The 15,528-nt window shown below is 40.6% G+C and overlaps 1 protein-coding gene across 1 annotated transcript; it reads right to left on the bottom strand.

Annotated features, from left to right (window-relative positions):
• Positions 1-10,854: 10,854 nt before the first annotated feature.
• SLC10A5 (solute carrier family 10, member 5) lies at positions 10,855-12,204 on the bottom strand. The gene has a single exon (XM_006830895.1). It carries the CDS (start codon positions 12,202-12,204, stop codon positions 10,855-10,857), a length of 1,350 nt encoding a protein of 449 aa, XP_006830958.1.
• Between the last annotated feature and the right edge of the window lie 3,324 nt (positions 12,205-15,528).

Below are 15,528 nucleotides of genomic sequence, written 5' to 3' on the forward strand. Positions count from 1 at the left end.
AGAACACCACAGAGCTCAACCCTAAGAAGAAAGAAGAGGGGAAAAAGCGTCATCTGATACGATTCGATAAACATGACCTACACCTATAAATGCAGTAGCTCAAAAGAGGAAACAAATCCCTGCTGCAAGAACTATACCCACCCCCTCCACACAAAGGGTAGACAGGGATGGGCAACTTGGACATTGGCTACCCAAAATGGGGGGAGGGATACAAAGGGTAAGAAGTGACTGGCTTACAAGCTTTCAAGAGGGAACCTAGATCCAGAGGGCGTGGAGGAAGGTAGAGTCTCCAGTGAGTGGTGTCCAGCCTGTCCAGGAAGGGCTGAGGAAATGAAATACAGATGGGTCTCTTGTGATGCAATGGTGAATAATTGCTATCAGGACTGGTTCAGAGGGTTGGAAATCTAAAGATGGACATTTTGTAACCAAGAGGGGAGTGATTAATTTATCAGTCTAGGAGCGGAGGACCCTGGGACCATCAATGGAGAAGAGCGAAGAGCGGAATCCTACCCAGAGAGGCAGTGAGGCCTAGGATGGAGGTAGAGAAGACAACGTCAAGAGATGGTGGGGCTGGGGGCTCGGGATCAGGAGATGGAAAGGGGCTGAGGACTGTGGTGGGAGGGGGATGCAGGTTTACAGGGTACACCCCTTGGTTGGGTGAGGATGCATGGACAGGATGATAACTATGCCAACGAAATGATGGATGATGGAATGAATGTAAAGCTGATGTTCTCCCATGTAGATTATCACACAATGCACAATAAAACATTTAAAAAAAAAAAACTTGTTTTCACACAGACCAAAAGATGTGCTATAGAAGAAATACAAAGCCACTTGTCATCAACAGCTGTGACCACTTTAGAATCAACCAGTTCACTGCATGTTGAAGCGACATTGCTGGTCAAGAAACCAGTTTCTGGCATAATGCTATTTATAGTTACTTTTGCTTTCTCTGAGAGACTGCAGACATTAAGATGTAAACATTAACACCTCATGAATACAATTTAACTTCCATTTAGCTACAGCTTTACTCAGCATGACTGTAGATAAGGATAGCAGCAAACAATCACTGGAGCTTAATGAACATTTTTTAAAACAAGTACCAAGGCTACCCTCTACTTGTGAGTTTTGAACTTGTTTTGTTTCTTTTCAGGGATACTGTTTAATTTAATTGTATGATTTGTCTGCACTCAGTTTATTTCCCCTCTCAATCTCAGCCCCATTTTGTTCTTTGTTACTGTCAGAACCTGGTTTGTTGCTTTGAACATAACTGTCTCCCGTTCCTCCCCCACCCCCACCTGTAAGAAGATGTTACTGCACAAGAGCACTGCGGTGTTTTTCATAATAAACTTGTGAACTAAGAACTGAAAAGGTCCAATTTTAATTGTATCAGTGGGCAAGACTGGTGCGGATTATTAAAAAGATAAATCAATTCATAAATTTTAGCGCTGTAGAATTCTAGGTAAAGAAAAATAAAAATCAACACCACTGCATAATTTCTCTGGTAACTCCTTGCCAATTCTTCAGATTAATTCAGGATTTTTTTTGTAGTCCCAAAAGTACAACCTGTCCAATTTGCCAGTGTTCTGAATATTGTCTGGAAATCTGTGTGCTATTTCAGTAGGACCTGACTGTAAAACCATTTAACTTCAGATTTAAGGTTTTTTTTGTTAATAAAAAACAGCATGTGTTGGGTAGAGTTTAACAAACCAAATGATACAGTGTGTCTCTTTATCAGTCATGTAATACAGTTTCTGATAATAAATATTATATTGCTTTGTATGTTAAATTGACTTTTTAAAATGCTTGATAGATTGGTAAATTCTTAACAAACATCTGTACAACATTATTTGCCATGTGAATTTAAATTTGTTCCAGATAAGAAAGCTGAGCTCTGGTAGCGAAGTGGTTACGAATCGGGCTGTGAACCCCAAGGTCAGCAGTTCGAAACTACCAGCTGTTCCACGAGAGAAAGATGAGGCTTTCTGCTCCCATAAAGATTTACAGCCTCGGAAACCCTGTACAGGGTCGCTATGAGTCGGAACCGACTCCACGGCACATAACAACAACAACAACAAACACTCTAAGTGATATCAGTGAAAACAAATAGAAAATTATTGCTGGAACATGGTTTGGTTTAATGTATATTCACCTAAAGACAAAAGTGGCATCTAAAATGGTGGCTATGCTAAGCCTTTAATGAATATTTTTTTCCCTCTTGCTCTTATGATAGAATCAGGAGGCTAAAACCATTCTATGGAAACTAAATTTAGTATTTGATCATCGTAGTCTATCAAGACAAACTTCAGGACATTTAGTCACTACTTGAGTGAATGTAGAAATAAAAATTTCCTTGCTTTGTAAAAAAAAATAAAATAAAATATAACATAAAAAATCACAGATTCCGTGCAAATTCAAATACAAAAGATAAAGAAGGAAAAGTGAAAATGATAATCACATGACAGTGGAGCTCCAGGTATCAGATAAGGTCGTGCAGGGACATACACTAACTCAACTTCAGGGCACCTAGTACCTTGAGTACTAACTGAAAAGTCCAAGTGTGGCAGTTCCAAAGTAAAGCAAGCAGGGTGAGGGAGGAGGTAATAGGAATCTTCTTTTCAGTGTCATAAAAATAAGGATTTTGATATTGAAAGGATCATTTCACTGTGGCTACTGACGTGGCACTGTAGGCTATGCACTAGACTCTAAGGTCAATTTGAACCAGAAGGTCAGTTGTTTAAACCCACCTGCTGCTTCTTAGAAACACTATGAGTCAAAACTGACTCAATGGCACTTTACAACAATAGCAACTGAAAAGAATGGATCTGAGGGTGGAAGGAAGACCAAAGCGTGGATGGAGATTTAGGAGTCCTCGGTTCAAAATCCACCAGCCCAATTCTCAGGAGAAAGATGAGACTGTCTACTCTTAAAAAGATTTACAGTCTCACAAACCTTCTATAGGGTCACTAGGAGTCAGAATTGACTTATTGGTAGCAGAAGGTTTTGGTTGGGAATCTAAAGTAATCAAAATGGTTGGCTTAAAAAATAGAGGTGGGGTGGTAGAGAGAATCTAGGGATACTTGCTTTGGGAGGTAAAGCTTGAAGAACTTAGTAACAGAATGGATATGGGGAACAAGGGTGAGGAAAAGTTTAATGATTTTAGACCAGATTTCTAGCTTTGGCATCTGCATAGATAATGCTGAGATGCCCAAACATAATAATGAAGAAGCAACCGAAAAGTTTAGGATCTGGGTAGACGGTAGTGCGATCAAGAAGAGTTAGTTCCATTAGGGTTCTATGTGACTCCAAGAAGAGACGTCAATTCGCTTAGTGCAGAGATCCTAAGCTCAGAGAAGTTGCAACTATGAAGGCCATCCAGGTAGGCGGCAGCTAAGGTCGTGTGTCTGAATGACATTTCTTAGAAGAAAACACACATTTAGAAGCTAGGAGAGAGCCTTGGCCTGTTAGGGGTCCATAAAACGTTATTAGCTCTACTGAGGCACTGAGCATCTGAGTCATTTGTGCACACACCTTCTCTTTCTAGTTTGTAAACTACTTGATGGAAGAGATCTTATTTGAGTCACCTTCAATTTCCTAATGCCATAAACACTTGAAACATTTCTGTTCCTGTCCTGGGCATAGCCTTCCACCATTAGTCTCTCTCTCTCAGTCACCTATTATTCTTTCCCAGCAGCAATACTGTGGACAGGATGCTGCCCCACCACCTCCTCGGGCCTACGGATGCTCGTGAATTAGGGTCTCTCCGAGCTTCTTCCAAGTCGGTAATATGAAAAACATTGGGGGGGACGGGATTTTTCCGCAAAGGTTAACTGAGATTGCATGGGTGTAACCGCTACACAAACGTTATCAATCGGCGGTGGCCCGGAATCACACCTGCCCGACAAAGTTGTTCCAGCTGCCCACCAGCGCCGACCCCGGACTGCGCTCACCCACTCCGCGCTGCCCAGGCCCGCAGTACCAGCCGAATCCACCGAGGGCCCGCGCGCAGATTCAGGTCTCACCTTACCTGAGAGGGCGATCAGCTTGTTTGGCTCAGTAACAGCTGTAGACTTCCGCAGGGAGGGGTGGCCCGGGACAGGAAGTCCGCCTCCCAAGGCACCACCTATGGGGCGTGGCTTACGTGGAAGTCCCGCCCCTACCTTCGTGACTGCCACTTACTCTAAGGAGCTCTTGTGGTGGCTCTAGAATGCTAGCTCCCAAGTGCAAGTTCTGGCCTTCTTTTCACCACTGGCTCTTCTAATTTCGTTTATCTTGCTTGCCCTTTCTTCTTAAAAAGAAAAAAATTCCTTTCCTCATTAATTTGCCCTCCTCTCTTCCTCTTAGATCTAGTGTTCATATTCTATTGTGTCCTTGTTGTAAACTGGAACCACACAATGCAGAAAATTCTAGTCCAGTGCTGAGGAAGTGGTTCAGATAGCTGCAGAGGCCCCCTTCATTGCTGGTGGATTCCCAGAAGTGAGGGGGTTTTCTATATACTAAAATCACATCTGTAACCATTGTTCTAATTCCAGAGCGCATCTGTGAGTTTGTGCCTGTTACAATGCAAAGCCAATTCAGCCACACCCAGTGAAGAGACAGAGTTTAATCACTTATGCATGGAGGTTTCAGCACTCAACTAAAATGTCTTTCCAAATGTAAATACAGATTTTACTCGCTTTGTAAAAGCTAATAACTATGTCTGTCTGTTCCATTTCCAAGGACAATGGTCATTGATAACCTTGTTGAACTAGAGCTATAAATTGTGTCTGATAAAAATGCTCTTGTAGCTCTGGTAGCGTAGTGGTTATGAATCGCGCTGCGAACCTTAAGATCAACGGTTCGAAACTACCAGCCGCTCCGCGGGAGAAAGATGAGGCTTTCTACTCCCGTAAAAAAAAAAAAAAAAATTTACACCCTCAGAAACCCGGTACAGGGTCGCGATGGGTCAGAACTGACTCGACGGCGCTTAACAACAACAACAACAACCTATAAATTGTATCCTACCTCCAGTTAAAGAGATGCCAGTTCTGGGCAGATCCTATTCTTTATCAAGGCTGTCTTCTTGGGAATGTCACTTGATACAATCTGGCATCCAGCTCCTGGGCCTGGGGAATTTTATTTTAATAAGTTGTGGGGGGGTTTTATACATTGAGTCATCAGAGGGTCAGGTTGCCTCCTCAGGACTCAGTGCCAGGGCCAGTTCTGCCTCCTGGTGTGATGTTCATGTCACCAGTCCAGACTTCCATAATGGCAAATTCCCTCCCAGGACTTTCGATATTCTCACCTACCAGCTAACATCCATCCACAAGAGAGATTCTATGTTAAACCTCAGCTTGAAAGAGGTGAGATCCAGTGTCTTTCCTCCTCAGAGACCTGACAGTACAGAAAAGATGGCTTTCGTGAAGCCACAAAATGGTCTTGTTTCACCCTTGTCCATGGGCAATAAGGTCCTAATAACCATTAATTTGTATAATAAAGAGAGTCCACCACTGTATTTCTTCCTCAGTGTCTTGGACATCTTGCTAACTCTTCTAGTCTCTGGAGCTGACTACTTTTATTCAGTTTCCATTATTTGACTTGATTTCCTTGGTCTTCCTATTGTTGATTTCTAATTTGATGGCACTGTGGTCTGAGAAGATGCTTTGTAGCATTTTGATATTTGTAAATTTATGGAGATTTGTTTTGTGGCCTAAAACATGGTCTATTCTGGAGAATGTTCCATGTACACTGGAAAAGAATGTGTATTGTGCAGTTGTTGGGTTGAATGCTCTGTACACATCTATGAGGTCCAGTTGGCTCATTGTGTTGTTTAGTTCTTCTGTGTCTTTGTCAAGTTTCTTTCTGGTTGTTCTATCCATTTTTGAAAGCGGTGTATTAAAATCACCCACTATTACTGTAGATTCATCTATTTCTTTCTTCAAATCTATTAGAGTTTGCTTTATATATTTTGGAGCTCTTTCATTGGGCACATAGATATTTATTATGGTTATTTCATCTTATTCAATTGTCCCTTTAATCATGAGATAATGTCCATCTTTATCTATTATGCTGTTTTTCTGCCTTAAAGTTTATTTCATCAGAGATTAGTACTGCCACTCCTGTTCGCTTTTTATTGCAATTAGCTTGGTATGTTATTTTCCATCCTTTGATTTTTAATCTGTTTTTGTCTGTGTGTGTGAGATGTGTCTCTTGCAGACAGCATATTGAAGGATTTTGTTTTCTTTTCAATTCTGCCACCCTCCGTCTCTTAACAGTTGCATTTAATCCATTTACATACAGTGTAATTATCGATAGTTATTGATTAATTGCTGCCATAATGTTTTTTTTGTGTGTGGTTTTGCTGCTTTCTTTGTTCTGTGTGTCTTCCTTTGTTGAATTCATGATTTTTGTGTTCTTTCTTGTGAGTTTCCTCATAGTTTTAATGTTTCCATGTTCTTATTGGATTTTCATTCTCTTGGTATGTTGTGAAGTGTTAATTTTCTCTGAGGTTGACTACTTTCCACATGCTAAGACTTCCTTCCTCTTGTTGCTAAGTACCATTGAGTCAGTTCTGATTCATAGCAACGCTGTATAGGATTGCCGAGGAGCAATTGTTGGGTTTGAACCAGCAACCTTGTGGTTAGCAGTTCAGTGTTTATCCTACACCACCATGCCAGTAAATAGTTAACTGTTAAGCGGACTTTGTTTGTTTTTTTTTTTTATTTAAATCAAATCTACAGCCACAATGTCCAGGTGCTCCTGGGAGACAGACATCCAGGATATTAAATAAAATTTCCTGGTGTGGCGCAGCAGGTTAATGTGCTGGACTGCAAAGTTGGTTTGAACTGCAAGGTCGGCGGTTCAAACTCGCCAGCCGCTCCTCCATAACTTTATACAGGGTCGCTATGAGTCAGAACCGACTCCACGGCACTTAACAACAACAATCTTTTGGTAGAGCAGGTTGGAGTTGCAGTTATTGGTTCACTTTCTGATATGCGTCTATAATATCAACAGCTTTGTCAGTGAGGAACAGGGTCGAATTATCCTGCAATCCAGATTTCTAGGGTCCATGGAAGTTGGGGTGACACACCCAAACTATCACCCTGAGATTATCAATCTATGGACCTGATCACTGAGACAGTTGCTTTCCTAAAATCACCATTGAGTCAAACAATGTACTAGATAAATCAATAAAGAACATTTCATCCTAAACATTGTGCTCCTAAAGAATTATCTATGTGCAGTTAGAAACAAACTCCAAAATCAAACTTCTTGTTGTTTTTAAATGCCTTTAAGTCAGTTCTGTATTATAGTTACCTTGTATAGGGTTTCTGAGGAGCAGTTGGTGGGTTTGAACCACCAACCTCATGATAAGCAATCCAGTGCTTATCCTACAGCACTACATAGTCAGACTGTTCTTATTTAGCGTCAGTGACTGGTGGATTTGAACTGCCAACATTGTGGTTCAAATCTACCTTGCAGTCCAGTGCTTATCCTCCAACACCATACCAGGACTCCTACAAGCTGTAATTTAAAGCAAATTGTTATTACATGAAACTGTTCTGATATCATGTCCATGGAAATGTCAATAATGTTATTGTTGTTAAGTGCCGTCAAGTTGGTTCTGCCTCATAGTGACCCTGTATAGTGTTCAAGCTCTCCAGCTGCGCCTTGGAAACCCTACACAGGGTAGCTATGAGCTGGAATCAACTCGAAGGCACTTAACAACAGCTTTGCCTTTCAAATAACCTTATGGTCCAGTGCTTATCCTACAATGCTATACCAGAACTCCAGTGTCAATAATTTGGTATATAAAAATCTTTGGAAGTTCTTTTTACTTTGGAACACTTTTTTACTCCCAAGTTGAAATGTTACTCTGACTTACAGATTTTATATTAAATAAACTTCAATTTCTATTAATAGCTTAATATGATTTTTGTCTTAACACCAAAATAAGTATATGTATCATAGAACTGTTGTTCTTGGAATACAGAATCATAGAATCATCCCTTGTAAGGGTCAGGAAGTCATACTTTCAACTTATAGAGACCCTTTAAGAAAAGTAGAACTGCCTCATAGCATTTCCAAGCCTATAATCTTTACGGAAAGGAGCTCTAGTAGTGTAGTGGTTACGAATCGGGTTGCGAACCGCAAGGTCAGCGGTTCGAAACTACCAGCTGTTTTGAGGGAGAAAGATGAGGCGTTCTGATCCCGTAAAGATTTACAGCCTCAGAAACCCTGTACAGGGTTGCTATGGGTCGGAACCGACTCCATGGCACATAACAACAACAACAATGCCTAGAAAGTAACAGCAGTGGGTGGTGAACCTTCTCCACTTTACCCTATCACCCTGCCAATAGTGCTAGGTGCTAGGTTTTGTGCCAGAATCTCAAGCTGTAATACAGCTGAGCAAAGATTTAAAACCTTGGCCAAATCCTTTCATTTTATTGCTTTGAAAAACAAAGTGTAAAGATGTGTCTTGCTTGAGGTCACATGATTATTGAGAGAAGTACAACTAAATATAAAGGCAGTCCTCCAATCGCTGGTAGCATAGTGGTTACAAATTGGGCTGCAAGAGTTAAGGTCAGCAGTTCGAAACTACCAGCTGTTCCTCAGGAGAAAGATGAGGCTTTCTGCTTCTGTAAAGATTTACAGCCTCAGAAGCTCTGTACAGGGTCGCTATGGGTCCGAACCATGGAACATAACCACTACTACCACCTGTCACCAATCAGTGTTCATGAAAAAATTAAGTGTTTGCATATTTAATTATATTTTAAACTCTAGGTAGAGATTTCTGTTTGAAGGAGTCAGTAGAAAATTATTTCACATAGGCAATACTTATTTTATAAATTTTGGTTTTTATCATTGGTTTTGGTGAAACTGAAACAAAGAACTTTGGTTGTCTTATCATCTATCTGTTAGAGAAAACAAAAAATCCTGAATACCATGGGCAAGTTGGAAAATATAACTCAGGAAAATGCTGAATGCTTTAGGTTTCATATCTAATTATCAGATTACTATGCCAAACCAATAAGAGATATATCAAGAAAAAGGTCAAACTCTGATACTATAATAGCAGCTAACATTTACTGAGCACTTGCTAAGCTCACTTTATGTAAGATACAATTTATTCTGCAAGATATTCCGATGAAGTTGACCCCATTATCTTCATGTTTTACTTGAGAAAACTGTACCTTAGGGAAATTAAGTAATTTACTTAAAGTCACAAGGCTAGGAAATGGGGAAAACAGGATTATTCATAGTGCTGTTTCTTATTCGTGCTGCCCACCCTCTTTCAAAAAGTGTAATAAACTGAAAGTTGATTAGTGCTGTGGAGTCGGTTCCAACTCATAATCATCCTGTATAGGATTTCTGAAGAGCAGGTGTTGGATCTGAAGCATCAACCTTGCAATTCAAACTGACCTTGCAGTCCAGTGCTTATCCTACAGTGCAATACCAGGACTCCAGGAAGTAGATGCTAAAAAGTTTCATTGAAAATTCAAAAATGATATTTAAAAGTTCCACTATTTATTTGGGCCTTAGTCTGTGTTTTCAACTCTTTATTTGAACTATCATTTAGAAGATAATTACATACTAGAAATTATGTGGAGTCTCCAAATGAATACATGTAATTCTCCTACTCAAGGATTTATAGCAAAAAAGGAAGGATAAAACAGAAACAAAAATAGCTGTAAAATGTCTGTATTGTACTTAATACAGTAAGAATAAAAGTGTATGATGAGAATATAGAAAAAAATTCACTCTCAGGGAGCTAAGTGGAATTGGCAAATGTTTTGCAGCAAGGGTGATATTTGAGACAGATTTGTAAAATGGTTAAAGATTAAAAGAGATGAGGTGAGAACCCTGGGGTAGCAGGAAAAGCATAAATAAGAGTGTATTCATGAGATACTAAGTGTTACCCTGTTTGATTGGAGTAAAGGTTGTGTGTAAATAAATGGAGTATATAAAACTGGAAAGCTAGATTGGAATCAGATAATAGAATGTAATAAGACTTTATTCAAAAGGAAAAAGGCTTTGTAGCAGGGAATTTTTTGTTTTTAAATCTATGATAAGGATCTATGTTTTCTTTGCCTTGTAGAACAGAAGGATCAGTAACATTTCGTGTACAGGATGCATAGCTACTGTAAAAAGAGCCACAGAAGCCTTGCTAAATGGTCAAAATTAGACCTTAGGAAGATTAATCTTATAGTGATTATAGGGTAGAATGAGAAACCAAAAGCCAGTTAGGGAAGAAACATTATTATAAGGCAGAACAATAGTAGACTGGGGTTGGAGAGGAGCTAGATAAAAAGATATTATAGGAAATCTTCTGTAGGAGAATGGCTGGATTTAAAGAAGAGAGGAGATGATCCTGGGCTTCATTATAAATGGTAATACCTCTAGTGAGAGATGTGGAAGACAACAGGAAGCACAGCTATGAGAGAACAGAGGCTACGTTTAGCTTGAGACATATTTGTCTGATGAGACCATGAGAGATCCTAAAAGATCTGAATGCCTGTTACATGGATACCATTCTTTAGGTGTCATGGGGTGGTGTTGCAGGATAATGTGCTAGAATGCAAGGTCAGCAGTTTAAACCCACCAACCATTACTCAGAAACCATATACAGGGTCGCTATGGGTCGGAAATGACTCAACGACACTTAATACCAAAAGGGAGGAATTTATTGTTCTTTCCTGTTTAAGAGTTAATAATAAAGTATCATATTCAAATACTATTCTATCATTCTCTGGGGCGGGGAGTGGGGGTGTAAGCATGTACAAATTTTGGCCTAATATCAAGTTTTCAACCAGCCTCCTAAGAGGCTTGAGAACAGGTCTCATTTTATTTATTTTTTAAATCCCCCACAGTACCTCACCCTGAGTAGGAATTCAATAATGCTTTCATTGTTAAACTAGGGGAATTTTTTTTTCTTTTCTCATCTAGGATAAGACTACATGTGTTCTTCACCTTGTAGAGCAGAAGAATGAGCAACATTTCGCATGCAGAGCACATAGCTACTGTAAAAGGAGCCACCGAAGCTATGTCTGCCTTGGCCCGTGAGAAAGAGAGCTGAATCATAGCAAGAGCTAAGAAACTATTTAGTACCCCACTTTCAATAGCAACAGTTTTACACACAGGAAGAGGCAACATACAAACTTTAGCAAAGGAGTATCCAAACAATAAACCCAAAGCAGGAACTAAGAGACCCAATAGAAGCACCTCTAGGTTAACTGTTTTTAAAAATACTGATCCCAGTCTGAATGTTAAATAAATCCCTATTGACATTAAAATAAAGCTCAAAGGTCTAACTATTTTCTCCAGGATGTTTGCTTTCTCAGGTATTCTATGCTTGATGACTATCCCAACTGATATTGGTACAAGTATGAAAAGGAGTGTTAACACAGTCTTAGAAACAGGAATATGAAATGCTCCTGATAACCCTAATAGCCTACTGTATACATAAGAATTGACAGGCATCATTATCAAGGCTAGTAATGTTGACACACAAGTCATTAAAATGTCCAAAGTAATATCTCCTTCTAGAAGCAGAGCAAAGAGATAGCCCCCACCTCCTCCTGGGCATGTGCAGGTCATAACAAATCCAAAAGCCTGTGCCTCAGGCAATGCCAAAATCTGAGTCAAAAGAAATCCACAAAATGGCATAAGAAAAAATTGTATAACTGCCCCAAGAAGTACTGGCAAAGGTCTCTTCCATACTGTTTGAAGCACTTGCAGTTCAATCTTGCAACCAAATGCACATTTATTTAACAGTATCATTGGCAGAATAAACATGAGGATATTCCTGTCAAAATGCATCGATGCCTGCAAAGGATTTTTTCTTTCTTTGAGTACTTTGACTTTGACATTCTTAATTTCTTCAATGAGTTGTTTTTGCCTACCTTCAGAGTCCCATAGTTGAATGATCAAATTTGTCTCTCCTCCTTCATGCGTCACCAAGTTTATGGTAAAGTTTGTAACATCCAGAGAGATCTTGGTCACATTCACCACTTGCAGAATGTTGGGATCTTCTACTAGCACAAAGAGGTAGCTGGAGTTTGGCCATTTTTCTTTGTAACTTGAACTAACAATGATAGTTCCTTCAGTCTTTCTGGAAAATAGTGTTTCCATTTTTTCTACTTTCAAAAAACTGATAAAGGACTTCTCTGCTTCTCCTAGAATCACAAACAGCAAAAGCAAGGCAATAAAAAGTTTTCTGGTCATCTTGAAAGTGTAAATAAATCTTACGAGCAAAACCAGGTTAAAAACTCTAAAGAGCACGCCTCTTGCAGATATTCCAGTCACCACCGTCTGATGTTGCATTAGTTGGTTCACAGTTGTTTATGGTGGATCAAAGTTCAGTAGGAGGGACTGTTGTACTTTTAAAACAACGTTGATCTAGGTAGTGACATAACCTGTTTAGCCTGTAATTATGAAAATGTAGAAATCCTGGTATTTAACGGGTTCAATTTTTCACAATGAAAACAATCTCTTTCCTCCAGACTTCCTCATTTATCGCAACTCATCTTATTTACCTGAACTTGAAACCTTGGTGCCATCATTTTTGATCCTGTAGCATGGTGGTTAAGAATCAAGCTGTGAGCCGCAAGGTCAGCAGTTCAAAACTACCAGCGGGAGAAAGATGAGGCTTTCTGCTCCCGTAAAGATTTACAGCCTCGGAAACCCTATGCAGGGTCGCTATGAGTCAGAACCGACTCCACGGCACATAACAACAACAACAACACTTTCCTAAGAAAAATCTACAGTAAAAGCAGTCAGGATCCAAAAACCTAAAATAGATATTAAGGAGGCTTGTTAAATTAAGTGTTATGCTTTTGTTCATTCAAATCTAAATATGTGCTGAATATTTGTTTCCTGACACTGAGATAGGAGTTGGGTAAACCCCAGAGGCCAAGCTAGATGAGGTCTCTGCCCTCCTGAAGCATTGTTGCTGTTGTTAAGTGCCGTCAAATTGGTTCCAACTCATAGTGACGCTATGTAGGGTTTCCAAGGAACAGCTGGTGAGTTTGAACTTCTGACCTTGTGATTCAAAGGACCTGCGGTCAAGTTCTTATTCTAGGATTCCTCCTGTTGTTGGGAAGTGCCATCGAGTTGGTTCCCACCCATCGCAACCCGACCCTGTGTAGGGTTTCCAAGGAGCAGCTAGTGAGTTTGAACCTCCAACCTTTCAGTTCAAACGGCTTTGCAGTCTGGCAGTCTGGCGCATTAATCCACAGCGCCACACCAGGTCTCCTCCTGATATTGTTGTTGTTGTTAGTGCCGTGGAGTCAGTTCCGACTCATAGTGACGCTGTACTATACAGGGTTTCCAAGGTTATAAATCTTTACGAGAGCAGAAAGCCTCGTCTTTTTCCTGTGGAGCAGCTGGTAGTTTCAAACTGCTGACCTTGCGGTTCGCAGCCTGATTCGTAACCACTACGCTACCAGAGCTCCATTACTTAGATGTATGGTCCATACACAGCTGACTCAGCAATAGCCTTATGTGCTGACTAGTTTTCACACAATTCTAGAGCACAACTGAAACTGATTTTGGGAGTCCTTCTTGAGTAGAAAAATAATTTGCTGGATGGTTATTGAGTAGCTTGGGACGCTAGGGAAAGTAGGTGGCTGTATCAACAGCATAAGGTACGGTCTGGATAAGGGGCCACTGCTGCTAGACACTTAGACATGCTTACCGTAAAGCAAGGGAGAGCAACTGAACGAATGGTAATCTCTTACTACTTCTTTGGAGTTCAGGTGTGGCTCTGTGGGTTAATGCGCCAGACTGCAAAGCCGTTTGAACTGCAAGGTCGGCGGTTCAAGCTCACCAGCTACTCCTTGGAAACCCTATACAGGGTCGCTATGGGTCGGAATAGATTCGACGGCACTTGGCAACAACAACAACATTACTTCTTTGGAGTTTTGGTGTGGCGCTGTGGGTTAATGTGCTGGAATGCAAGGTTGGTTTGAACCACAAGGTCAGTGGTTCAAGCTCATCAATTGCTTCTTGGAAACCTTATACAGGGTCACTGTGAGTCAGAATCGATTGACTGCTATTCCCTATTCATAGCTTGGGAGTCCTGGTGTGGTGCTGTGGGTTAATGCGCCAGACTGCAAAGTTGTTTGAAGGTCGGCAGTTCAAGCTCACCAGCTGCTCTTCGGAAACTCTATGCATGGTCGCTATGGGTTGTAATCGACTCAGCGCAACTTAACAACAGCAACAATCCCCAGCTTGGACTCCTGGTGTGGTGCATTATGATCAGTACAGGACTACAAACCATAAGGTCAGCAGTTCAAATTCACCAGCTGCTCCTTGGAAACCCCATACAGGGTCACTATGAATTGGAACCTACTTGATGGCACTTAACAAAAACAGTTTTAATAGCTCAGGGCAAGGACATTCAGTTACTCAACTTAGTTTATATGCTGTGCTTCAGCTGAAGGGATCAGAAGTATCTGGTTTTTGCATGTCAGTCCATAGACTCGCACAATAGTGTTATTTTCCAAACAAGGGGAGGGACTTCTGAGGCTGAGCAGTAAAACAAAAATAAATCTACTATTGAGCCTGTCAGTGCTCAATAGGCTCAGCGTAGTGGTTACGAATCGGGCTGCAAACCGCAAGGTCAGCAGTTCAAAACTACCAGCTGTTCCACGGGAGAAAAATGAGGCTTTCTGCTCCCGTAAAGATTTACAGTCTCGGAAATCCTGTACAGGTCGCTATGGGTCGGAACCGACTCGACGGCACTTAACAACAACATTGAGCCTGTGGATCCAGTAGCCCTTAAACATACAAATCAAACCAAGCCCACTGCCACTGAGTTGATTCTGACTCAGCGAGCAACCCTGAGCCTGTCAATCTTCCTGGCAACAGATGGCCTCATCCTTCTGCGAAGTGGCTGGTGGGTTTGAACTGCAGACTGCAGTTAACAGGCCAGTGCTTATCTAACAGCACCACCATGGTTCCTTTAAACAAACAAGGGGCGTCAAAAAATTAGTGGAAAAATTCCACTATCTTTCAATTCCAATTTTCTTGATTTAAAATTATTTTGAATTCAGTGTTTACAGAGCACACATTTTCCCATTCAACAATTCATATACATTTTGTTTCATGTCATTGATTGCAATCCCCACAATCTAACATCGCTATCCCTCTATAGAATAAGCACTGGGCACATGGTCAGTTTGAACAGCAAGGTTGGTGATTCAAATCTACCAACCACTCCTCATGAACCATATGCAGGGTTGCTGAGTTAGAACCATCTCAAAGACGTGTAACAACAGCAATAATCCCACTTCTTCCTGTATTTCTCGTTTGTGTTCCTCATTTCCTAAACCCTTCTGAACTTAATCCTTGGGTACATGCTGACTTTTGTTCTCAAATGGTTGATAACTTTAAGGTGTGTGTCTCTCCCTAGTCTTATTCACCTTATATATTTACCTATTGTTCAGCTGAAAATTGGCCAAAGGGGTGAGTTTCTTTTCGGTCTATAGCCTCAGGACTTTCCCCAGTCTCTATCCAGACAGAAATCTTGTTCTTTTTAATGATTTT

The sequence above is a fragment of the Chrysochloris asiatica genome, unplaced genomic scaffold (assembly GCF_000296735.1).
Source record: "Chrysochloris asiatica unplaced genomic scaffold, ChrAsi1.0 scaffold00001, whole genome shotgun sequence".
NCBI classification, from domain to species: Eukaryota; Metazoa; Chordata; class Mammalia; order Afrosoricida; family Chrysochloridae; genus Chrysochloris; species Chrysochloris asiatica.

Bases quoted from the DNA above. Each gene is read 5' to 3' on its own strand.
- SLC10A5 (XM_006830895.1), bottom strand. From the start codon at position 12,204: ATGACCAGAAAACTTTTTATTGCCTTGCTTTTGCTGTTTGTGATTCTA.